At 37.4% G+C, this 27,462-nt stretch overlaps 1 protein-coding gene across 1 annotated transcript in view; it reads left to right on the top strand.

The window, feature by feature from the left end:
- LOC118172872 (neural-cadherin-like) overlaps positions 1-27,462 on the top strand; it is a 73,031-nt gene that overhangs the window by 17,576 nt on the left and 27,993 nt on the right. The window contains 17 exon segments of the mRNA XM_035337057.1: positions 7,495-7,666; positions 8,732-8,757; positions 9,644-9,869; positions 12,303-12,507; positions 14,096-14,207; positions 14,596-14,845; positions 17,685-17,827; positions 19,170-19,342; positions 20,330-20,498; positions 21,205-21,375; positions 21,947-22,119; positions 22,709-22,876; positions 23,431-23,680; positions 23,780-23,907; positions 24,306-24,492; positions 25,205-25,348; positions 26,784-27,067. Of these exon segments, the coding sequence (XP_035192948.1) occupies positions 7,495-7,666; positions 8,732-8,757; positions 9,644-9,869; positions 12,303-12,507; positions 14,096-14,207; positions 14,596-14,845; positions 17,685-17,827; positions 19,170-19,342; positions 20,330-20,498; positions 21,205-21,375; positions 21,947-22,119; positions 22,709-22,876; positions 23,431-23,680; positions 23,780-23,907; positions 24,306-24,492; positions 25,205-25,348; positions 26,784-27,067 (2,981 nt within the window).

Below are 27,462 nucleotides of genomic sequence, written 5' to 3'. Positions count from 1 at the left end.
GGGTCTGTCTGGGATGGAGTCACCTTTCCCTGCAGCAGCCCACACAGTGCTGTGCTCTGCACTTGTAGCTGGAACAGCACTGGTATCACTCCAGTGTTGTGTCTATTGCTACATAGTGCTGACACAGCATCAGAACTCCCTCCGAGCCCCCAAGAGCCAGCAGGCTGGGGGTGGGCAATTGATGGGGAGGGGACATCACCAGGGCAGCTGACCTAAACCAACCAAAGGGATATTCCATAACACCTGATGTCACACTCAGCAATAAAAGGGGGGCTCTTGTGGGGGAGGGTCTCTCCTGAACAACCGGTACGCGTTTTGAGGCCCTGCTTCCTGGGACGTGGCCGAACACCGCTCATTGATGGGAAGTAGAGAATAACTTTTTCTTCCTTTCTCTCTGGGCTTCTGCATGGCCTTGTTGTTTCTTTTGTTTCTTTTTCTCCCTGTTCCCTTTCCCTTTAATTAAATAATTCTCATCTCAAACCTTGAGCTCTTTGTGTTGTCTTTTCTCCCCCTTCTTCTTTGAGGAGGGGAGGAGTGAGAGAGCGGTTGTGGTGGAGCGCGGCTGCCCACTCGAGTAAAACCATCACAAATATGCATGAAAAATCATAGATAACTATGATGAGGTTTCATCATTGGATTAGTAAGATTGATTTTGGTGATAAGGAATGAATTTCAGTACTGCAGCTCTTGTCAATAATACTAAGTTAGAAAGAAAGTCATTCCAACTGGAGGGACTATCAGAGAAAAAGCAGACTTCAGAATGAGCTGCCCTGAGAAGGACTTTTGGTGAGAGACAAATTGACTCTAATGGGGAATTAAGCAGCTAAAGCACAAGAAGCCTCTGGATTAGAGATTATTATTTTACTATTTCGGGTTTTATTTTTTTAATACATAAACTCAAAAGAGAGAGGCTGAGTTTTGGTATTGCAAAGGGCAAATAAGTGGTGTTGGCAAGTGTGTGGAAAAAGCAATCTGCTAACATAACCTGTTTTCATTAGTTTCAGTAGTGAAAAAAATAGAGGGAAAAATATTTTTGATCAGATAAAAGGGTGATTTTATCATTTTGAATATGAAGCAATATTTTCAGTATAACTTCTAAAATATTTTAAGTGTTCCAGAGTTATGTTATTGCCATCATATGCAGCAAAAGGCACCTTGAATTTTATCTCTTGTTGCTCCTTATACGAGAAAACAATTATATGATTTTTTTCTGTTGTCTGAAGCTAGGGAAGAAACCTGTCAAATGCAAAATCTGCTTGTATGCCAATATAATCAGCAGAACTGTAGGAGGATTCTCTGAAAGCATGAAATTGTGTAACATATCTTCAGTGTGCCCGGCTTGAAAGTCAAGTATCCTGTGTTTAATATTGAAAAGTTCTTATTGTCAGTGTGTTAGAGAACAGTTTAACAAATCTTTTAGGGATAATTAGGCCTTTGTCAGATTCCTCATGGGGATCTCAGTAGTGGGTTGACTTACTTGTAAAACTTGTAGGTTTGCATACTTGCTGTCAGGGCCTGGCATTCTGAACTGATAATTTAAGTAGAACCTGTTTGTGTGCATCTAAGACTTAACCCAAATACACATAGGATTACCAGTTTTAAGCTGTTTCTGCTAAGATTTTGAGTGGAATTGTAACTTATTATATCCCCCATAGTGTAGTACTACCAATAAATTACTATTAACCATAATATTCTATTGCAGATGTAATAGTAAAATAATTTAGTACTACTGTTATTATGCTAATGTACATGTATAATTAGTATAGCTTCTGGGTAAACAATGGGGATGGTGATATGTGTTTTGATGGAAGGCAGCATCGAGAAACCTTAAACTATCAAGTGAGGTACTGTTGGAAAATTATCTTCCTTCCACTATCTTTGAAGCACAAATAGTGTTTATAAAGGATAGTGTCTAACCATAAAATGGGGGCAAATGAATTTCATATACCATATTAAAAATAGTTAAAGGTCCGTTTTTAGCTCCATTCTGTAGAAAATCAACTATTTTGTAGGAAAATGACTATGTCAGTTAAAAAAGATGACAGTTATAAGAGACTGTGTTTTGTAATGTATATGTCATGACAATTACAACAAATGGAATGCTGCAGTCATTAGAGTCTGAAGTTATCCTTGAAACAAATCACATTCACGTACTTATGCTTTGGAATTCTTACTGTTTTGTCCTGGTTGAAATACGTGTATTACATGTTATTGTTCATGATAGTCTCTTCATCACATTTGTTGTCCTCTGGTAAGTCCTTGTCTGATCATGGTTCATTGGACACCCTGATGTTATTTCTACAAGTTGTCAGGTCGCATTTGTAGGTCTCTCTGCAGGCAAGTACAGTCCTGTGCAGTTCTGTTACAGTTCTTGCTTTAATATATGATACACAGTCAAGGGAAGACTTAGATATAGTCATTTTCTTCTGGTCTGCCTTTATCTGAAAGTGAAATCCTGTCTAATCTTGATGATTTATTTGGTATTTTTCCTTGAGAATCAGATTGCCTGTGGTTGATGGAAGAAAATAACATACCACAAAGGTCATATGCAGCGGATACTTATACTGGTCAAGAGAGGCAGTTACGCCTGCCTGTCTGATGGTGTGCATTGCGGTTCATGCTGACTATCCTAATGAGATTCTTAAGAATATTCAGATGTTTCAGAGGTAGCCAACACATTGCTGAAAGCTTTGATCTTGCCAAGATGTCAAATGACATTAAGGTCTCTTAACTATTAAAACACAGGTACTTGGAGGAACTTTTCCAAGTCCTTTTGGTTTCTGATTAATTAATGCTTATTAGGTCATTAGAGGATGACCTAAGTCTTGATGCAGTTTTCCACAGTATTTCCACAGTATTGCAAGATGTATTTCCCAGTTATAATTAGGTACTAAGAACCAGCTTATTAATGTTCAGTGAAGTGTCAACCATGACAAGAGAGGACTGGTTAGTACTTGTTCAATTCAAAATGGTTAATTTTCAGTAGTGACTTAAGTTTTGGTAGATGAATAAATGCATGTTAAGAACTTCAGCAGAACTTGAAATCAAGTCAGTTCACTTGTTGATTAGGATAATGATTTTCAGACTCCAGAAAGACAAAAATTAGTAACCTTTCTACTCCCAATTATGTTGTCAAGGTGGCACTCAAATCCTCAGTAGGTCTTTCTGTTTTGGAGGCACATTTTCAGAGGTTCTTAATTCAGCTTCTAATTTAGTGCTTGCTATCTTAAGCCTGCAGTATGCCCTGGCAAACCAAGCCAATAGTGGGTGTTTACAAATGTGTGACAGCTTCTGTAAGTCCTGTTCTTTTGAGAAAAGTCAGGCAGTTTTGACACTAACTTCTCCCCTTTGCACGTAAGTCTTTTTTGGAAAATCTTTTAATTAAAATCTTCAGAACATTCAAGCAGACATTGACCTGCTTCTGATTTGGCACTTCTTGTACTGAACTCTTCTTGTTTTGAGTTGTCATGGTATATTTCACCCTCAGATGCAGATCAACAACAAACGAGTTTTCTCCTTTGCATTTTCTTTAGGTTTCTCAGACTGCTTGTCATGGGACTGATGGAAAGCACCTTCTGAAACATGTCTCTTTAAAACACATCTGGTTTTATTTACTAGGATAGTCAGAAAGAATATCCATACTGTTGTATTTTACATCCTCGTTTTTGAATCCTTTTTTATGTTCCTTCTGGCTTCTATGATTGTAGTGGGTTTACGTGGCAAGGTTTTGGTAGCAGGGGGCCATAAGGGTAGCTTCTGTGAGAAGGATCTAGAAGCTGCCCCATGTTTGGTAAGGGCCCCACTGCTGACCAGAGCTGAGCCAGTAAGTGATGTTGTTTTGCACCTCTTTGAGAGCATATTTAAGACAGAAAAAACGCTGCACCACACAGCAGCTGGGAGAGTGAGAGGAGTGAGGAAGAGCTTTGCAGGTGCCAAGGTCAGTGACGAAGGAGGGGGAGAGGTGCACCAGGCGCTGGAGCAGAAGTCCCCTGCGGCCTGTGGTGAGGCCCGTGGTGAAGCAGGCTGTCCCCCTGCAGCCCATGGAGTACCACAGTGGAGCAGGGTTCCACACTGCAGCCCGTGGAGGAGACCACGGTGGAGCAAGTGGATCTGCACTGACAGAAATTGCGGCCTGTGGAAGACCCCTGCCGGAGCAGATTCCAGGCCGGACCTGCAGCCTGTGGAGAGGAGACCACGCAGGAGCAGGTGACCTGGCAGGAGCTGCTGCCTGTGGGGAACCTGAGGAAGTTTGCACCTGAGGAAGGACCCCGTGGCATGGACCCGTATCTGGAGCAGTTCTTGAAGAACTGCTGCCTGTGGGAAGCCCACGCCAGATCAGTTCAGCAAGGACTGTATCCCGTGGGAGGGACCCCACAGCACAGGGGGCAAGAGTAACCAAGAAGGAGCGGTGGCGAAGAAGTGCTATAGACTGACCATAACCTCCATTGTCCCCATTCCCCTGCGCCTCTCGGGGGGAGGAGGTGAAGAGGGTGGTTGCGGGGGGGAAGGTGCTTTTGGTTTCTTTCCTTTGCTTCTCACTTCTCTAGCTCATTAGTAATAGGCAATAAATCTTACTATCTCCCTATGCTGAGTCTGTTTTGCCCGTCACGATAATTACTGTGCGATCTCCTCGTCCTTAGCTTAATCCTTGAGCCCCTTTCATCATATTTTCTCCCCGTTCCTCTTTGAGGAGGGGGAGTAAGAGAGTGGTTGTGGTGGAGCTCGTCCGCCCACCCAAGTAAAACCACCACAATGATAAACATTTCAGCAGCATCTGCAAGCAGAGGAGAAAGTGTGCAACTGCTTTCATAGAGTCTTTTTAAATGCTGAAGACACTTATATCTAGGTACCCTATGATGTCAGTACAGTAGGCTCACCTCATGTCAGTCTCTTTTAGTGATGAGGCAGTCCCTGCATATCTTTGGAAATGTGGGCTTCATGTGCAATGTTATATGCCAGAGAAGTCAACCTGCTCATCCTTACACCAGGACACTTCTGGCTGCAGAAGTGCTATGCATAACACAGTTTATTTCAGAGTCTAGAAGACTTATAAGACTTGGCTGCACATTGTAACATGAGTTTTTTCTTTTTCCTGTTTTTTTTTTTTTTTTTTTTCCATGAAAATGTAAAAAGGGGAGTTGTATGTATTCATAGCCTATGGTGATGCAAGAAATGTTTTAGGTTCTCTTTCAGGAAACTGTTCTGGTGACTTACTATTCCATACATCAGAAGCTTGTTTTTGCTGTAGCCTCTGCTTTTCTATACATGTTGTCTTAAACTAATATTAATTTACTGTAACATTAGATTCTGAGTACAGGATATAATTATAAATAAATTCATTTGAATTTGACAAGTTACCATCAATTCAATTTCTATGCTAGAATTTAGATGAATGCAGTTTTACAAGTGTAATGGAGAAGAACTTCTGTGATTGTCTTGGGTGAGTGCTGATTTTTATACTAAGATGATTTTCTTGGTAAGAACAGAAAATTCTCAGAGGTCATGATGGATTAAGTTTCTGGAAGCGGAACTAAGAAACTGGTATTTGACATTGTTAATCAGAGCACCAAGCAGTTTTCTTTAGGACAATCCACTTAGTGGTTGTTTATAGACTGCAGATTATGATAAGGTGTGCTAAATATGCCACTTGCTATCAGATAGAGGTTACTAATTATGAAAAGCTGAGACTTCCAAGAGGCAAACACAAAAGGTGCATTAGTACTGCTGTGGAAGTTAAGGGATAACATCAGTAAATGCATACATCAGGTGCAAGTAACATATTTTAGATGGAGCATTGGTGTGCTTTGGGGAGAGATGCAATGATGCAATTAGGAAAGAAGCGAGGGAGAGTACAGTCGTTCAACCCAAGTGGCAAACCTTCCTGGAATAATATTCCTCCCTAGCAAGATAACGATATTTACAAGATTAGACCCTTTGGTAACACTATATTTAGTCTTAAATACTTTATATTGCTAATTAAAATTAAATTAAAACTGAGAATTTTAGTTGTTCCACTCTGTACTTACAGGTATGTTGTTTCAGTTCTTGTAAAGCCATTTTGAAGATGTGTGTATGTAGATGTTTTTATGTATGTATATATAATAAATACACAGGGAAATCAAATATTAACACCATCATCTTATAAAATTCTGACTTTTCATCCATTATTAAACTTGTGGATAAACCATTTTGTAAATATAAACAGCTGTTCTTGCACAGCCTTATTCCCTTTCAGTCCCCCAGGCTTGTTAGCTTGGGCATAGTGCCATGTCCGTGCCTCTGTAATGCTTTCAGAGTCAGATTGGGTGTGTGCTCACTGCTTTTCTGGAACCAGAAGCATTAAACATGGATGGCAGGAACACTCAAGTTGGCCTCTCTAGTGTGGCTTTCTACGAGTACGGTGCCAGTCCAATTGCAGCCAAGCTGGCCAAAAGGCCTACATCTGTTTATACTGTGCTCTTTGGTCTTACTGGTAAATATCATCAGTTACAAACAAACAAACAAAAACTGTCTTTGTCATAGTCTTATCATAGTTTTATGTCTTCCCAGTGAAGTTGCTTCAGAATCTGAGCTAGCTGTGTGTATTTGGAAGAAGCATTTACCAGTTGGAAATATACACAGGCTGATTCAGGAGTGCAGGGACAAAAAAGGCTTTCTGTCTGCAGCAGCATTTTGCTTTCTTTGACACTGAAGATTTTAGTCTATGCTTTTGTCTTTCATTCAGAAACATTATTCACCCAGGGTTTGTTTCTACTTCTTCCTCCTTTAACTTAATGTTTGGAGACATCAGAACATTTTTTTCGATCTGACATTTTTCCTTTTTGTTACTTTTTCAATGATACCTGCCTGCTATTTATTACTTGTTCAGGAGCTTGCTGGTTGGTTTAATAATGGCAGCAGCATAACAAGTACTTTTCCATCAATTTTTAAGGATACTCTGTTTCTGATTTCTGGATAATTGAATAGTTCCATTCTCTGATGGATTTTTTTTTTTTTTTTAACAGCATTTGATTTTTAATAGAAGTGAAAACCATATTAAGACTTAAGTGAACTTTCCATCTAGGAAATTCATTATTTAGGGTAGATTGGTTAGAATCTTTTTCATGGCAAAAATTTAATTACTTTCAACGTTCAGAAATGTTGTAATCATTGAATATACAAAACTATTTTTTTTCTTCCAGAAAAGTGCTTTCAGGAAACATGTATTTAAACTTTGAAAATTTACGAATGTGTGATCTTTCCTAAAAAGAGGTATTGATAGGAAGTAATATGGGGTGGCCCTGATCTTGCGGTATGGCAGTACTTGTGCTGGTTATTTATTTATTTATTTTCATTGTGTCTGGATGCTGTTGGTTGTAGGAGAAGAGCTAAAGAAGTCTTTCTGAATTAAATGCCACCCATATTGCAGACAGTACACCCTCAGGAGTTGATATGTGTTTGCTACTCTGGGTACCATTAAATAGCTAAATATTTATTCATTTTTCTTACTATTAGGAAAAGATCAGTACTTGTTGCACTCAGCACTTACTGTGACAGATGCAAACGACAACGCACCTGAATGGGCCATGGAGCCCTTCCCGTTCTTGGCTGTGGTTTCTCCTCAAGCTGTCGAAGGTACTCGAGTATACAAGCTGCTTGTGGTAGATGCAGATGAAGGGATCCATGGAACTGTGTGATGGTTTTGCTCGGGTGGGTGACCGAGCTCCACCACAACCACTCTCTCACTCCCCCTCCTCAAAGAGGAACAGGGAGAAAATACGATGAAAGGGGCTCAAGGGTTGAGATAAGGACGAGGAGATCGCGCAGTAATTATTGTGATGGGCAAAATAGACTCAGCATAGGGAGATAGTAAGATTTATTGCCTATTACGAACGAACTAGAGAAGTGAGAAACAAAGGAAAGAAACCAAAAGCACCTTCCCCCCCCATCCACCCTCTTCCACCTCCTCCCCCCGAGCGGCGCAGGGGAACGGGGGAATGGGGGCTATGGTCAGTCTATAGAAATTCTTCTCTGCCACTCCTTCTTGGTCACTCTCATCCCCTGTGCTGTGGGGTCCCACCCACGGGATGCAGTCCTTGCTGAACTGATCTGGCGTGGGCTTCCCACAGGCAGCAGCTCTTCAAGAACTGCTCCAGATATGGGTCCGTACCACGGGGTCCATCCCTCGGGAGCAAACTGCTCCAACCTGGGTCCCCCACGGGCAGCAGCTCCTGCCAGGTCACCTGCTCCTGCGTGGTCTCCTCTCCACAGGCTGCAGGTCCGGCCCGGAATCTGCTCCGGCAGGGGTCTTCCACAGGCCGCAGTCTCCGTCGGTGCAGGGCCACCTGCTCCACCGTGGTCTCCTCCACGGGCTGCAGCATGGAACCCTGCTCCACTGTGGTACTCCATGGGCTGCAGGGGGACATCCTGCTTCACCATGGTCCTCACCACAGGCCGCAGGGGACTTCTGCTCCGGCGCCTGGAGCACCTCTCCCCCTCCTTCTTCACTGACCTTGGCGCCTGCAAGGCTGTTCCTCACTCCTCTCACTCTCCCAGCTGCTGTGTGGCGCAGCGTTTTTTTTTTCCCTGTCTTAAATCTGCTCTCACAGAGGCGCAAACAACATCACTTATTGGCTCAGTTCTGGTCAGCAGTGGGGCCCTTACCAAACATGGGGCAGCTTCTAGATCGTTCTCACAGAAGCCACCCCTATGGCCCCCTGCTACCAAAACCTTGTCACATAAACCCACTACAAACTGTAGAATATTTTCTCTTGGAAGGTAAATTTAAATCTCTTTGTTACATTTGTATGAAGCTTCACTATTTTAACTTTTTTTTTTTTTTTTTTTTGTCTCTTATCCTCGGTTTCTTTAATGGAAAATCTTCCTTTCCTACTCAAAAAGATTAATAAGCCTTTGTCTTTGTGTGTGAAAAAAATAAATTTTTAGTGAGTGTATGGCCAGATTGGCCAGATTGGAAGTGAGTTCTCTCTGTAAAGTTGGGTTCCTGCCCAGATTATTGCCCACAGGGGTAATGGGTACTGGAGTGGTACTGGACTGCTGGGCTTTGCAAGGGGGTGGCAATGGTAGCCATAGTCAGCACCTTTCTGTTTCACTGACTGTTTTTGAGAGAGGACACTACCTGAAGCAGAGTTTGTTGGATGGAAGAAGCTAATGTTCCTTCTCCTTTGCAGGAGTTGTGCTTCTGGATCATTCCAAACAAATCTGTAAAGGTCTGGGTTATGTTTTATTTTTGAACAACTACTATAGACTCGCTGATTTTCTTTGTTGAGGCTCTCAAAATAAACTTCAATAATAATTCAAAACTGTCTAAGCAGAAAGGGACTGGTGATACTACTCCAAAGGTGAATCTGTTCTTCTTGACCAGGACCCTAACAGGGTGTTTTCTGCTAAGGGATAGTTAGGGATCAAATAACAGCAAAGTACTGTAGGATGAAGAAGAAGAATAATTGACCAGGAAAGTTAAATGTGATTAGAAATGTAATCACTGATGTAGTTAGTGAGTTCAAAACAAACTCTTGATATTTTTGTGTGCACGTCAATTCTAAAAGAAAACCACTTCATGAATTGATACCCTATTTTCTTCTCAGTTTTACTTAAGTAAAAGTGTTCTTGCTGACAGCAATTTGTGGATCTGCCTTCTTAGGTGGAGAAGACAGATTTGAAGTCGAGAAGGACACAGGCTGGATTAAAACGACAGGTTTGCCATTGGTGTGGAACAAGGAGTATTTACTGACTGTACTGGCAGCAGATAAACTTGGAAACAAAGGGTCTCTGGCCTCTGTTTCTATAATTGCTGGATTTCGACCACCGCAGTTCAGCAACATGTCGTACTTTGTTCATGTTCCTGAAAGTATGCCACAAGGAAAATTGTAAGTAACAGTAACAAGGAATGCAGTGGGATTGTGTTCTTAGTTTAACTTCTGTTTGATCTCTCCAAAGCCTCAGTATTGTTTATGAATCGTAAATAGCAATTTAGATATCTTAATTGAAGTGATAAATATAATTTGATTGATGTATTCTTAGTATTGTATGATATATAATGTATTCTTTCTTCTTTTATAAAGAAAAGTGGTAATGAATAATTAGAATTTCTTGCTTTTTAAATTATAAGAAAAGTATTAACAGATGAGGATTGTGTCCAAATTTTCAAAGAAAATACAAATCAGAACCATTACATCATAAAGGAAGATACCTTGTGTAAAACACATGTATGAGTTCTGTGTCAACATTTGAAAAGTGCCTTCTCCACCAAGTGAATATTGGGGGTAAGGGGGGAGAGGGGAGACTGTCTTTGCTGTCTTCATTAATCATAATGACAAACTGAGCTAAAATGAAGATGTCACAAAAGTTATCATTTTACTTCTCCATCCTTTGTCTAACCATGTGGATCTAAATATCACAGAAAATATTAGTAATGTAGGTCTACCTGAATACTCAGTTCTGTCTTTCACAAATTGTTTTGGTTTTAGGGCAGACATTTCCTTTTCCAGTTGAATCAAGAATACTTTTGTCCAGTAAATATTTCTCTTCTGTGGGCTTTCAGCTGTTATTTAATGCTATGTTAACTGTAGTATTCTGTTTTACTGTTGAGTCTACAGCAATTTTACAGTGTCTGGGGTTTGTTAAGATAAAAAAAGATCAGCAGCTGTTAATAGCAAATAACATTTTTTTTTTATTATTATTTAAAACTGCAATGAACTTATTTAGCACAGGTATAAAAGAAATTAAAGAACCGTGGAATGCTACAATACCTAACTGGTATCTGCTACATTGGATTCAATAATGTTCAGGAAGAAAAATAATGGAATTCCTTGTAAATATTTTTGTCCCTATTTAAAAATATGTTTGCACAATTACGGTGATAGTAGATTGATCAGTTTGTCAAGTTACATGGTAATACCCAAAAGGAATTAAATATTTCATATGGTTGTTACTGTATCATAAGAGGCTTGAATATAAACAATGTGCCCAGCAAAAGTGATTTACTGTTGTGTGTTAACCTGTGTGTGGTCCTGAAAATCAAGGCAGAATCCTGAAATTCTGATACTTATGTTAGACCAGTTGCAGGAAAACAGAGTCGCTGGATTTCTGGGGTAAGGATTTCACAATTCGAGGTAGACTTAAGACTGCTGCTGACAAGAAGTGTTACCAAGTGTTACTTTTCCTTTCATCTGGCATTGGCTTTAGTATGCTAGTTGTGTTGTCAGGCTGATCCAATGAAAGACAAAGCAAAAAAAGAAAGATTTTTCAGTTAGGTTGTTAAATGTGTTCACAGCAGGGCCTCGTGATTGTTCGTGGTGACAGAAGGAGAGGAGAGGTGGCATGAACTTGCAGCTGGGGTAGGGAGTTAGAGGGCAAAGCAATTCCTGTTGGCAGGAACATTGACTTGCGCTGGCTTAAACTGACCGTGAGACCACATCACAGAAAAATAAGCAAAAAGAATAAAGCAAGATAATGATCTACAGCAACCTTTTGCAGTATTTTTTTTTTCAGTGTTGCACCTGAGGGAAGCTAGAAGACAGCAGCATGGAAATAATAAAAGGAAAAGAAATGTCCAGACAAACTGAGGTTTGTCTTTTTGAATGCAGTTGTCACTGGATCTTAGGTGTTGTTGGGTTCTCCTGGGAAGTGGAATATTTTCTCCTAGGAAATTTTCATGATAAGACAACAAACATTTGAGGAATTAGTATTCTGTTTTAAACCCTTAAAATTATTGTTTTATAACTCATTTCTTTTACTTATACCACAAATGCTTTTCCTACTTGAAGGACTTTCATGGGAAAAAGTGCCAGATGAGCTAAAAAAAAAATACGTCCTGGTATACGCTGTTACATGCACACTGCTAGTGACTGGCTTTTTTCCTTTTGCAGGTATCTGAAACTTTAGAACAGTATGCTGAAGTGTATTATGCTGTTAGTAAAAGGAATCTTTTGAAGCTTATTTTATCTTTTAGTTTCCTTCCTGAAAATCATCACCACCTTAGAAGAAAATTAGAGAAAGCAAATTCAGTTGCAAAAAAAAAATAAAAAAATCTGCTATTTCTATGTTTTTAATCCTTAGTGTGTTCTGCTTCCAAAAATCCTATCTTTTTCTGTTTAACTTCAAGATGATAAAAATACAGTATAACAAAATATTTGAATTTGGAGTTTAGGTATAGCTTTCGTTGACTTTGGTGGGTACTGCTCTAATCAGACCTGTAGGCTTGCACCTTCAGCTCTGCTGTAGCATTTTTTTTGCCTTATTTTTTATTATTTTATATTACATGCTTGAGACCTTTTTTATATTACTTCATTTTTATGCAGCTTTCTTCGAGTCAGTGCTATATCATATCAAAACAAATCCCTGAGCTACAGTTTGCTAACTAATCCGATTGGTTTGTTCAGCATTGGTCAGGCAACAGGGGATATCAGCTTAACTCGGAATGTGGATTATGAGAGTGACCAACACCAGTATCTTCTGTTGGTCAGAGCAGAGGCAAACGAGGAACAGCTCAGTAGCGCAGCTGAGGTAGGTGTTCACTTCTGCCATTTGGTATGTATTTGCATTTTTCTTGAGTCTTCTCAAATATCTGCACAGATTCACTAGGAGTTTTAATTTCTCCAGCTCATACTATATATTCTGTTGTTCATTTTAAAAGTCTTTTTAACTCTGTATAGATTAGGAGGGCTGGTTTAGGTACTATTGGGTAGAGCTCATTTTTGCTGATCCTGAAAAAGCTGTTGCTTAGGGATCGGTAATGCCATCCCATCATAGGTCAAAGTCTTTATCCAAAAAGATGGGAGTAGATGCAGCCAAGGCTAACATGCGATTTTGTTTTACTCTCAGCCTTCATAAATGAGGCATATTTGTGATTACTCCAATTTAAAACAAAGACAAAACAGAAAATACGAAGACAATCATTAGTTTTGTTTCAAGAACACAAATTGAACTTGTAAAGACAGGAGGTAATAAGTCATAGATGTTGAAAGATGATAATTCCTGGTATTTTAGAAAGCTGTTTGACAGCAGAAAATATTTCTAAATACAGCTATTACAGTTGTTTAAATTCAAAGATTTGCCAAGCTTGGAAATGCATGTAATATAACAGTTTGTTCCTGCTGTGGGAAATAAGAGGTACACTGTACAAGGAATGAGAGGTAGAATTATTAGGAACAGGTGAGAGGACACAGTACATCAGTGCTAAAAACAGTGGTTGTAGCACACCAGAGACTGATAATTTCTGTTGACCCTTTTAGGTACCACAAGATGAAGAATGACAGAATAAGACTTGAAACAGGATTAGAGGATTCTAAGATGATTTTATAAATACATTTAGCCTAAATGTAGTTTTATATGCTTTACACCAATAGAACTTCAGCAGTCATGAGAGGGCAACTTCCATTTTGTACTAACATAAGTAAGAGTAGAGTGAGTATAAGGCTACCTATTGCATTGTGAGGCCAGAATACCAACTTCAGACTTCAGTGTGAACTGCAGCAGTATGAACTACTGTAAAGGCTAATTTAACACACTCCTTATTGCTTGAATTGTCAACAGTGCAACAGTGGGCTCTCATTTGACACAGAAATAAGAAAACATTTTTAATGGTGTTAGAAACAGAATTGTATTTCTGACTTGTCTTAACATGAACAGTTACCATTATCTACTTCTGATTTACACTGCTGCAATTGAATTCAGAACTTGGTCTTGGAGAATGTGATATGCTTGGCAGTAGAATTTTTAGTATTAAAAATAACAGAAGTGTGGGAAGAGAAGATAATGGCAAAAGAATGCTCTGAAAACAGACAGTCCATTTCTCTTTAAATTAATAATAGGAAATAATCAAAGGAGGTGAAGGAAAAATAGAAAATGTTGATGTACACAGCCTGACAATTTCAAATGTTTTGGCATCTAATATTTAAGCAATTCTCAGCAGGAAAAGAACAACCTAAGAAAAATGTTTTTTTCCTATATGCTACAGCTTCCAAAGACCTCAACTTTATTATTTATTATTATTATTATTATTGACAAATTTTTCCATCCAGTATGTCTAGAGCAATGAAGTCATTGCCTTGATTCACATTGATACCATTTAACACTCTTGTTTTCTGTTCAGGTTTCAGTTGTAATCACAGATGTGAATGATTGTGTCCCAGAATTTCATCAGTCGATCTACAGCAAAGTTAGTGTTCCTGAAACAGTTACTATGACAACTGCACTTCTACAAGGTTGGTACTTTTAAAACCATTTGTTACACTCGTCAGGGGTTTTTTCTCCCCCTACTAATTAGATTTCAATTAAGAAGGCAAAATCCTGCCCCAAGAGGGGGTAGCCACAACTCTCTGAAGGCAATTGGCATCCTGTAGAATTGGGTCATAATTACTTACTATTGCCACAGCCCAAATAATTTTGGAGGATGAGAGATGAAGTAAACAAATCTTCATAGGATTTTGAAGTAACAGGACTTCACCTGTTTTATAAATTATTTCAAGCACTACATGCCAAGACAAATGCTATTACAGTTTTATGCTATGCACTAATTCTTTTGTTAAAATACTTAATGTTCCAATTCATAGACTTTGATTTAAACAGTGTCTTTATCTTCTCTTTTAACAGTGACAGCCACTGACTGTGATTCAAAAGAGAATGCTGAAATATTATATTACTCTTTGAGTCCAGACTTCAGTATTACTTCTCATGGTACAATATTTCCAGCAACAAAATTGGACTATGAGCGACCTAACCATCTGTATGAGTTCATAATTATGGCTGTGGATAAAGGGGAAGAGCCAAAGACTGGGACAGCAACTGTTAGGATTCATATTTCAAATGTAAATGATGAAGCACCTGAGGTTTCCCAGACAATGTAAATGCATATTCTTCAAATTCTGTTATCTTTGTCTTTTACTGTTGCCTTTTTTATCCTGGTCAGAAGGCTGATCATTATAGAAGGGTAACTGGCTTATGTTCAATGAAATTTCAAAGTTAGTCTGACTAAAGCAGGATGATCTTTTGGCTCTGAGATTTTGCTAAAAAAAAAAAAAAAAAAGGCTTTCAGTTTTGTTAATTGTAAGCTTTAGACATAGTTTCAATGTGCATAGAAAGGGCTGGTGCATACATAGACAGTCTCTTTTGGTAGATCTTATGTTTCTGTTTTTCCAATATGTTCTTCCAATTAGTTTTAGATTAATTAGAAATGAAATTCCATTAGTAGCCTACTGATTAATGATCTTCCATTCACTTACTCTGCTAAAGTCAAGATGTTTGACTGGAAGATCTTGTCAGTTTATAAATAAGTAAACGTTACATTCCAGTTATTGCCGTGTTTTAAGTAGTTTTTTCCTGCACATCAGATGGATGGCTTATATTGCTATTCACAGTATGGATGCTTGGGAAGGTTAGCAGTGGGAAGCCACTGTTCCTGCTACTCTATGGGAGATACGATGGACTATTGTTAAATGATATTTTGTTCCTATTTTTTTTTTTTTTGTAAACCTCAGTAATGATTTTTTATTCTGTATTTGGGACCCAGAGGTATCTGAAGCAATGTCAGAAGTGCTGTAAACTTGCATTCAGGACATAAGCTTAGTAATGAAATTCATTGTGAGCTTCTGCGTTGGCCTTCTAGAGTAGAAAGGCTCAGAACAAAACCTTGGAAGAGATTTCAGTGATGTGGTTTAGTTTAGCAAAATATCAAAGCTGACAGTCATTTTATGTAAAAGTAACCTTTGGCTTCAAAATCTTACGCCTTCCTTTTGTTCCTAAATGTTGCTTAGGAGATACGGCTTAGAAAAAATTGATCTTTTGTAAATTATTAGTGGATATCTATATATTTTCAAATACTAAAACAGATTAAGTTTCTCACTCTTCAGATGATGCCTACTTTTCGTTTATTCATTTGTTTTAATATTCAGGGTCATTGAATGCTAAGTCCTGTATCTATTCCCATTTTTTTAATCAGAAATGAGAGATAGCATAAAGATGCTGTAAACATCTCCATAACATATTGGAAGCAGAGATCATAGTTAAACAAACAAAGCAAACAAACAAAAAACCACCAGCTCTTATATTTAAAGCTTACTGAAGAACATGATTAAAATGAATATTATTTTAAATTGCCAAACATAAATAAGAAGCTTTTCTGTTCCCTATGCAGTACAAATTATATCTGTATAGATTGGTGATGGAACTTAATTCAGCTCTTGCAATTCAAATTGTTTCAAGTTTTTGCTTAACCATGTTAACCAGAATTTAATTTTACTTTATCTTTCAGGTAATGAAAAAAATCTCAAAAGATAAATTTCAGACATAACTTAGATGAAGTTTTCTGTGAGATAGATCATCATGAACACCCATAAATTGGCTCCTGTTGAGAGACTAATTTGCAGGGCTAATACAAATCAAGATGCTGATGATGTCCTTCTAGTCCTTTGTATAAATAGATTTATAGTCTGGTATAAACTCTAGATTCCTTGCCATGAGCTTTTTTTCATCAGTTATCCTGTGTCTCAATTATGAAATGCTTAAGGCTATCACTCTTTCATTTTGTCAGTTTCCACTTTCTGCTTTTTAAGAGACCTCTTCTGATGACTCAAACTCTTCTGTCCCTAAATTTCACGTTCACAATTATCAGAACTGCTGTTCATTTGCATTCCAGATGTAGCGTTAAAACAGTGTCCTGAGGGTTGTGACTGAGCTAAACCAGAATAATCTACTTCTACTTCACTGCACATTAAATTGAGGGAGAAAAAAAAAAAAGCTGTCACTACAAAGGTTTTGGTGAAAATGGATATCTAGACAGCAAAAGCTAAGGGAGAGGTTTTCTCTGCACCCATTTTCTTTTCCTTTGATATTTATGCATTTCTCAGCGTAATGACAATGAGGTGTGAGAGTAATTGACTTCATGTAACAGCTGCAGTCACTGGGGTTGTATTTGCAATGAACTATGAAAAGTGAGTAGACTCAGGTACTCTGAGCGCAGTGATACCCATGTCTGTTGTTGGATAGAGCCAGCTCTAAGTCCTTGCTATGGCTGAGCTTTGGGATATCTACTACGGGCTGGTCTGTCATATGCTTAGCCTGGCCTATGCCCGATCTAGACAGATAAAATAATAAATATTTGGGACTTTAATAAGGCAGAGGGATTTCTAGTCCTGAGTGCATTAAGCATAGGCTGATAATGCCTCTTAAGAGCTTACAGTGTCAGTGATGTGTCTAGTCCTGAGAAGAGATTTTTTGTAAAACTGGAGTTACGCGCATATCCTCTGGATCTGATTCTCATCTTAGTCATGCTGGTGCAAAGACTACACTGAAAGCATTTGACAACTTGTGTCAGGAAGTATATTATAACAAACAGTGTTTTTAAATGTTTACTTTAATTCTGTGAATCTTGTAAATTATAAAACAAAATCTGCATTTAGCCTAATTGTTGTCAGGAAGCTAAGCTTGAAAGCATCAACACTGCTGAAAGTTTACAGTGGAAATTTATGGGAGGGAACAATAGAAAGGTCGTTGGATAAGTCATCTATACTATAATTCCCTTTGTTTATGAAGTAGCATCCTAACAGTGTAATTCCATTAATAAATTACAGATCTCTGCAGTACCCTTTGTACAGGTAATCAGTAGATGTTGTAAAATATTCCTCTGTGTATATTTTTTTTTCTGTCTAAATTTGTAAGTATATTGTCATAATTTCATTTAACAGCTACAGGAGTTTTGTTTCTGAAGATGCAGGCCCAAATACGCTGGTTGTTACAGTTAATGCTGTTGACCCTGATGGAGACGGTGTGAACTATGATATTCTATCTGGGAGTCAAAAAGGAAATTTTGTTATTGACCCTAAGAAAGGTAATACTGTATTAGCTCTTTGCTGCTACAGAGCCATAATGTTGATTCTGATGTGATGCACGTGAAGATTGTTTTTTATAAGACAACATTTATAAAAATTGAATAGCATATACAATTTTTGGAGCTAGTGCTAATCTAATAAAAAATGCAGGAGAAAGGTGCAAGTGTTCTAGACTCTCTCATAACATTAAAAAATTGTATCATTTTCCTGAAACCCTTGTATAATAGACAGCTCTTACTTGTTTATTATCTGATTTCAGTCAGTAATTTAACTGAGAGCATTGTTAATGGGTAACTTAAGAGACGGATCTTGGTTCGATACCATCTCTTATGATCAGATCCATTGTTTTTTTGTATAGTTGACTGTGTATAAGTAAACTTAAACCTTTTATCAATTAATTTTTATAGTCTACCAAGCTTAATTCAGAAACGTTAACCTTTTTATTTTCAAAACATTTTTTGGCTTTTGTTGCTTAATAAACCAATAAAAGTTTATGCAGTGGCTTACAGCAGTTTAATTTCACAAATGATATCAGAAGAATAGTCTTTATTCCCTTGTCACAGAAATGGCAGGGAGAAGTGGAAATATGTCAAAAATAAGTGAAGTAGCTAAAACAGTACATCTGCAAGCACGTTGAGCGACATTGATGCTGTGACAATACTCTGTTGTAATGACAATTGCTGTTATCCCTGATGAATAAGTGAGGTGATTGATGGATGATGAAGTGGATGAATGACAGATTCTTTCTACATGGTCTCAGATAGCTGTAGTTTGGTTTGCTTTGCTAACAAATTTTTCATACATCTTTCTCTGAGAGTCGCATCTAGCAGGGTGTATCATTTGGGTGACTTGGAGGAGTAGCAAAATGCGCATTTCTGAAGGTATGTCTACACAGCCTAATGCTGCGGTGATTGTGTTGCAGGAAGGAAAACTTTTACTAATTCCAGTTGAGCTAGCATGAATGACTTGCAGCACAAAGGAGACAGACTTCATTGCAATAGTAAAGGAATATACCCAGGCTCCCTGGTAGGGCTGAAACAGGTTAAACAGAAGTCTGCCACAATGTTTCTGGATTTTTATTTTTATTTTTATTTTTTATCTTCTGCAGCAGATACTGTAAAGATAATGTGCAGGTCAGCTGAGCTGTAGCTGTTGTCTCTTTCAGCTGTGTAGGCATAGGTGCAGATCTGTTGTTGTGCTATCTTCATTTTACTATCAGACTGCAGTAAAAAATACCATAGTAATTAAAATGTAGCAGTCTTGCGAATAGTTGGTTGCAAGAATAACAGTAATTGGTTAATGTACTAAAAAATAAAAAAGCTGCAACCTGTTGTTTTTCAGGGCTAGTTAGACTTCGTTCAAGTCCATTTCCAAAGTTGCACGGGACAGAGTACATACTTAATGTCACAGCTACTGATGATAATGCCTCTGGAGGGACCTGTTTTCATACAAGTACTGCTCAGGTTATTGTGAAAATCAATGATGTCAACGACAACAAACCTGTCTTTCAGAAGGTGAATACATGAGGCTAGATGATATACGTGAAGACTGTGTGGTGAATGTTTAAGACTGTTGCCACTGCAAGTGGTGCAGCAGATAAGTTACTCAAGACATGATCCACTTTCTTTTTCTCCTCTTGATGCCACTGTCTTCTCCATCTTTCCCATCCCTCTCCTGAGCCTTATATGGTTTATTCTCTTGTGGCAGAGCAGCTCCTGTAAGCAGACTTTTTCCTGAACCCCACCTCATCTGTCATTTTAGAAAAGATTAGGTTGGATTAATAACTTTTGGTGTTTCAGTATGACATATGAGGGGGGATCAATAGTTGTATCTATCCAGTGGACTTGTTCCAAAGTATTCCAAAACACCTCCCTAAATTTCATTGTCTTGTGATGATTATAAGTCTAGAATTGATGAAAGAAAAGATTGAAGGTATTTTAGCTTGAATTTTAAAGTACTGTAAAAATAAATGCTTGAATGTGTTTTCAGAATGTTCACTGCTATTTAACATTCTGTTGTCTAAAAATGTTGAGTTTGATGCTAATGAATAGTATGTTGATGAATAATGTTGCACGTTTTAAAAAGTCTGTGACTGCTCAATTCAGTCTTGCAAATTATCATTAATCTGTACTTGACAAACTTACTTTGCATAGAAAGCTGATTTTGACCAGAGCAATTCTGTGATTTGGGCAAATGCATACTCTCTTTTTTGCTAACATAGAAGTATATTTGCATTTGGAAGTGTATGCAACTGTAACTTTTTGTCCAGATATTTTAATCAGTTGGAGTTCCATAGTATCCGTATAACCACAAAATAGCAAGTAAAGTGCTTAAGTTAATAATAATGATACAGATAAAAACATCAGCATATCTGAATGGCAGTGTGGCTAAATACTTTTTTTTTTTTTTTTTTTTTTCCCTCTAATGCTCTAATGTATTATTAAATCGTATGGCAAGTTACATGCTTGATTGTTTTTGTTTTTGTTTGTATCCCCTCTCAGTGCCAGTATTATCAGGAACATGCTTCTGTATTGGAAAACCAGCCTTCAGGGACAGTTGTACTGCAAGTTGAAGCCACTGATGCTGATGAAGGAGCCAATGGTATAATGAAATATGGCTTGATGCACAGAGATGGTATCCTACCAGCATTCAGTATTCATCCTGACACAGGTAAACTGAATATCATAACTGATACTGGCACATAGAAACCACATCATTAGGCTGATGGAAAACAAGCTTAAATAAGATCAGACCTTGTGCTTTGCACTGAGGTTTTTTGATAGAAGACAAAATATAAGGTGTTTTAACTGTGTGAACATTGTATTTAATTTCATACATGTCCAGTAGAACTAGAACTAGATTTGATGTTTTCCCTGAAATGTGGAAATTCTGCAGTGTGAAATAACTTCTGTGTCTTTGTAATTAGATTTAAAAATATATATATTTTAGGTGCACATTATCTGGTAGCATTGTTAATGACATATAAATGACTTATCCAAATGACAGAGGAGTCTTACAAATGACCAAGAGACTAAAACTTTCAGAAGGGCAAAACTAAACTAAAGGCAGAATTTTTAGAGGATAAAAGACATTAAACTTGGTTTCTTAAAGTTAGTTTGGTATTACCTTTCTGAACTAAAGTCAATTGTATATAGATAGATATAAGTGTTTATGAAGTTTGTGTCTGCCTGAGCAGTGCAGTTTAAGTTCTTGAAATTGTTAAATCTTGTGACTGAAGCCTTGAACCTAAAATTTGCAGTATAGGTATATTTAGCCTATTGGCTTGCATCTCAATGTATCGACAATCAAATAAACATCTAAATACTGTATTGTCAAATGTGTAGTATTTTAATTCTGGTATTTAATTTGTTTTCAGGCGTTCTGACAACTATTCAGGTATTTGATCGAGAAAAACAGAGGGAATATTCTATCACTCTGACAGCAACAGACCAGGCAGCAGAACCACTCATTGGAATATGTCAGATAAATGTTATCATTCTGGACCAAAATGACAATGATCCCAGATTTGAAAACACACACTATGAATGTAATTGAGAGTCATTGGATAGAGTTTCAGTGCCTTGAGTGTGAGCTTACCTGATGTCTAAGATTTTTGGATTTTTGTCTTTCGTAGCAGTAAATCCTGTGACTAATTGGGTGACTGAAGCCAGAGATGCACTTATCTTAGTTAATTGCAGAATTGCTTGTATAATATTCATTAAAAACCTGGTATTTCTCGGTTAGTTATAATATACAAATCCAAGAAAGTAGTTTCTGATTTTATGCAATAAGCTAAAATTCCATTTGCTTATATTTCATACAAAGCAATTAGTCCTTTAGTTAAAAAAAAAAAAAAAAGAAAACCAGAAAACCTGAAAAAATAATACATTGAATAAGAATTTCACTTTATGAATGTGATAATAGAAATTTCTAATGTGATCCATAGCTATGGAATCATAACAGCTCTTGAAAACATTGTTTGATTTTATGGGCATTGTTCCAAGGGGGGTAAAGTGATAATCTTCCATACATTTTTACGTTAGTATTTCTTCATATTTCTCAGTAAGATGTTCATGGTGAATTAATGATCAGTTTGAAATAGCCTTTCCTTACATTAGATTTCCTAAGAGAGGACACAAGAGTTGGGACCAGCTTTCTTCGTGTTGCAGCCCATGATGATGACTGCGGCTCAAATGCTGTCATTACATACTCCATAGCGAATGAAGAACCAGATTATTTACAAATTAACCCTACTGCAGGCTGGATGTTTGTCAACCAACCCATATCTCAGGTATGGTGCTTATTTTCCTTTTGAACTGGCCATCTCAATATATCATAGGAGGGATGGAAGTCATGACGTTGTTCTCATTGCCATGTTACCCCTTCACTTTAAAGGACTAATATGTTGTGTTTAAATTAAACCTGAGTCTCAGGCTTTTAGCTGATGAGCTCCTTGACTGTGAATTGCATGCAAGCAAGCCCTCCTTTCAGCTTGAAAGTAGCTTGAAAGTATTGAATCTAAGAAAACTACAGACCTAGTAACAAAAACGGTTGATAGCTGAACTTAAGAACTCAGGGATTTGACAAAGATTTTGTTGTTGTTGATAGTTTATTTTAAATTTAGGATGTGTGAAATTTGCTATTTTTTTTTGAGAAAATATCAGTGTTTACCAACAATCATGAATAAAGAAAAGAGCAGATTATTCAGCAACCTTGCACCTACTTCATATTCTGATTTGAGTCTTCTCCATTCATGGATGATTTCCTTTCATGCAGATTTTCTTAAGTATGCCTTTAACTCATGTTTTCATTATTTTGCTAAAAAATTCATCTGAGCCCTGATCAAAACCCTCTGTAATGAACCCTCTTTTGCTCTTCAGAGATCATCTATAATTAAAGAGATTATTGCTACAGATGGAGGTAATAGGAGCAGGAAAGTTGAACTTGTGGTAACTATTACCAGTGCAAAAAACCAGCCTCCACAGTGGGAAAGGGACAGCTATGAAGTTGTTATTCCAGAGAATACTACACGGGATACATCAGTTTTGGTAAGTTTAGCACAGACTTTATTATTTTTGAGGCTCTAGAGTATCTGTGCTTATTTGCTTAAATATAGTGAGCTGTATAATTTTGTGTATTGCAGTGGCCAATGATTTGCTACTAGTTTTATTTCAAAAATGCTAACAATAACCAGCATTTTTGCTTTAATTTATGTGAGTGCAACCACTATTTAATTTCCTTACCATTTGGATATTCAAATTTTTTGAATGCTGCCATGTTACCCGAGATGGTTATTGGACTTAGACTTGATTGGTTTGGCTCAGAACAAGTAAACAGAACAGCTTTACAAAGTAACTCCAAAATAAATGTTTGTAGGGTAAAACAGTGAGAAACCAACCCTGTAGTAACTGTTAAACTTTGTCTACAGCTGTTTGTGGCCTGGAGATGTATTGAGTAAGGTTAAGATTTGATAGCCAGAAATATTTGTCCTAGCGTTTTCAGTTGAGAGCTGGAGATCTGAGAGAGTTGTTACACTGAAACTTTTAGAAACATTGCTGTACTTAGAAACCTGTTAATTACACAAACTCTTTGAACTGTGCAGACAATGAAAGCAACTTCTCCCCTTGGTGATCCTCGTGTGACTTACAACCTAGAAGAGGGACTTGTTCCAGAAACCAACATGCCAGTTCGTTTCTACTTGACTCCAAACAGAGATGATGGTTCTACTTCAATCCTGGTAGCTGAGCCACTGGATTATGAAACTACAAAGAGCTTTCTGCTGAGAGTTCGAGCAGAGAATGTTGCTGCAGTTCCCTTGGCAGCATTCACTATGGTCTATATTAATGTAACAGGTGTGTAAGCTGTTCAGTGATCATATAACCATAGTGCATATTTTTTATTTTTATTATTTCTGTTTTATACTTGTTTATGTGCTCTTTCTGGTGTTTTAGATGTCAATGACAATGTCCCAGTCTTCACTTCATCTGTTTATGAAGCCTCAGTGGCAGAGGGAGCTGATGTTGGGACATTTGTCATTAAGGTCTCTGCCACCGACCTTGACCTTGGTCAGAATGGTGAGGTAAGCAAGTGTGGACCTACATCTTCCGTAAATAACTTCTGTATAAATAATGACTAGATAGACTAGGAGTCTTCAGCATAGAAAAGGGATGGCTACTAGGAGAACATGAGGTGAAATATAGTAGTTAATTACAGGTTTCTCTGCCCTTTTTGAAAAATGCAACTAAAACTAGTAGGTATGAGATAGAAAACAAGAAGAAATACTTACAGATGGGCAAAGTAGAAGGAAGTTAAATGACTTAAAACTAGAGACTGATCAAACTTGCATTTTTACCTAGTTTTCTTGGATCTTGTCAAATTCTCAACCACAACACTGTTCTTCTCTTTAAGTACTACTTTAGTTATGAGGTATCTAATGAAAGAAAAGTACAGATTAACATATTGTTTTTAATCCTTTAGGTAATTTATTCTCTGTTACATGACCATAGCAGAGACTACATGTGTTTTCACTTGGACTCGCAGACAGGCTCAATATACACTACCTCAGTGTTTGATAGAGAGAAGAAGAGGTCCTGTCTCTTAGAAGTCAAGGCAGTAGATGGCTCTGAATCAGCTCGACCTGGAAAACATGGGAGGCCAAACTCTGGTAAGAAACAGATATCTGTGACAAGCATGATTTTACCTGGGTTGGTATCTGAAAACAGCAGCTCTGAAATGCAAAAATATTTTTTTTTCAATTGTACTTGTAAAGTGTATGTTTGTTTAAAAACTTTTTTTCTGCGACAGTTGTGTCAGAGCTGGGAGAGAAGTTTTTTAATGACGATCAGGGAAGTTTGTTCTGAAATGGAAAGAAAACTGGAGAGTCATAGTCAGAGTTTCGAGAGCATTTCCTACCTGGCAAAGATGCACCCATTATCCATAGAATATAGACCATGTTTAGGTAGCGGAGGAGTTCCTCAAAGCACTACATATGCTACTGTATTAATTCAAGAGTAATTATGAAGTATGAAAGTGCAAGATTGAAAATCCTATTCTCAATTAACAGTTGTGCTTAAATAAAAAAGTTTGGCTTTTGTTGTTTCAGGACAAGAAGTTATGACTTAAAACTACACAATTGCCATATAAGGTATCAATTATTCACATGCTATCTGCTTAAACAAATTGGATGTGACATTTGTTTGATATCCAAATGCTTTTGAGTAATGTTGGTATATATATTTTCAACAACCCTAAGGGTTTGTTCCTGTATTGTCTCCATATTCATCTTCATTTAATGTGCAGCTAAACAGTTTAAGGAATTGTAGCTGACAGAAGTGGCACAGATGAGTATTTTAATGTCTTGTTTCTTGTCTCTCTAGACACGGCATACGTGCACGTTTTTATCACCAATGTGAATGATAACAAGCCTGCCTTCTCTCAGAGTGTCTATGAGGTAAATACGGATGAAGATCAGGATGTGGGCTCACCTATCATTACAGTCAGTGCTAAGGATGAAGATGAAGGTAAAGTAGTGGAATTCCACATACCTATGTTTAAAATATTAATGAGTTAATTTCAGCACCCCAAGACGTATTTGGTGGGGTTACAAAGGAAAATGTCATCTTGTCTCTAGATTTTAAAATTCTTTAAGTGTGAACTGATCATGTATTTACACACGAATGTTAGTTGATAATGGAGCTGTGACACATAAGTGAAAGGACTTACATGAAGCAGTGTGGGATGATGAATTTATGTGCCAGCAAATACAAATTTTTTTTAGATCATATCTTTTTTTTTTTTTTTCCACAAATAAGCACCAATAAAAATGTCCTGGTCAACTAGAATGTATCAGACTTGTACTCAGTGAGATTTGTTTACTTTGTTTGCAGACTGTATAGTTGTAAGATTCTTTATTTTTTTGGTAACTGTTGTCATATTGGAAATGAGACTTTCTAAGGACATATGTTGAGTCTTAGCTGTGTTAATTTACAGATCAGTCAGGAATTCAGCGGTAAGCCATGTAAAAACAAGTATATAACCAGTGCTCATAAATTAGAGATGGGAAAGTGCAGGCTTCTGTCTTTTGTTCATGGTGCACTACTAATTTGACTTTGCTAAATGGTGAAACCATATGTGGTGTTGCACAGGTCCCAGAGGATTTTTCTGTCAGCATGTCTGTAAAGTGCAAGTACATCCTGGATACATTTGATTCCTCCTCCATTAAAGGAGATTGAGGCAGTTGTGGCTAAGCTGTTCTGAAGGTTTTACCTCCACCAGGAACTCTTAGTTTATTACTTATGCTGCCTGGAAATTTACTCTATAATGTTGGATCAGGGTACTGACGTTACAGAGATATGACCCTTCATTTCTGTCCTCTTAATAATGTAAATGATTAAAGGTGTAGCTATGAAAGAAGGGGAGAAGAATGGTAACTTCAAGGTAGAGCTTTCAGAATGAAAGGCTCTACATCTTTACTTGGTTTGAAACCATTGGCAAATTGGGATTCCACCTGAAATTTTGTGAACTACTGTTCACTATTAAGCCAGAGGAGAAGGTCATTATTATCCTCTTTGGTAAAATTTACGCATAAATAAATGAATGGTTCTATTTTATGAAGTATTTTATGTTAACTCATTCTTATATGCTGGGTGTTAGCAAATACGAATTTGTCTTTTTCGTCCCATGGTCTTGGCCAGTCATACTGATTATTGAGTGAATTGAAGGGATCATAAGTAAAAGCAGAATTAATACTTCATTGCAAAGATACATTTCATAACTAGACACAAGTTGTAATTGGGCATAGCAAAATTGAAAATACTAATCAGTAATCTAACATAGCTGCAGACTAACAAACTGTAATACCACAAATCAGTTATGATTTGTATTTCATCTTAACATCTCATGTTTTCGTGTACTTACAGAAATTGTGTGTTTTCTGACACTGTTGGTAATTGACAGGAACAAATGCTAAGTTACATTATCAGATCACTGCTGGAAACACAGGAGGAGAGCTTGATGTAGAAGCAGAAACAGGAACTATTTTTGTTGCCCAGCCACTGGATTATGAAGAAACAAAAATACATGAGATACACTTGTTGGCTTCTGATGGGAAATGGGAAGATTATGCAGTTGTCATCATCAATGTCATGAATAAAAATGATGAGTCTCCAGCTTTCTCTATCAGTGAATACTATGGAAGTATAATTGAGGAACTGGATGGGTTACCAGTCTTTGTACTTCAGGTAGTGTACATTCATGCACATTCAGAGATTATAATATTTTAATGAAAGAGCACAGATTACTCTGGTACAATTACATGAATAATAATCCAGCACAGATATATTATTGCAATTTAATTTTACTGAGTATTTTTGTCAGTTGAAGAAGAGAAACTGACTTTTAAGGAAGCGTAATTGTGAAGATATTAATCAGGATAAGCAGAATGGATCATTTGTGATCCTAAAGTGCAGATCATTAACATTTTAAAGTAGCTATCAGAATAGTATAGTTATATTTTTTTCTATTTACAGAATTAATTTAAAAGATGACTGTAGTAGTATAATATGCTACATTGTTGTTGTAGTGCAAATTGTATTTATCTACTCCAGATTGTTGCTCAGCCACCTCTTATTTGCCA

Source organism: Oxyura jamaicensis, chromosome 11, assembly GCF_011077185.1.
Source record: "Oxyura jamaicensis isolate SHBP4307 breed ruddy duck chromosome 11, BPBGC_Ojam_1.0, whole genome shotgun sequence".
NCBI classification, from domain to species: Eukaryota; Metazoa; Chordata; class Aves; order Anseriformes; family Anatidae; genus Oxyura; species Oxyura jamaicensis.
This window is presented reverse-complemented; position numbering and strand designations above follow the sequence as displayed.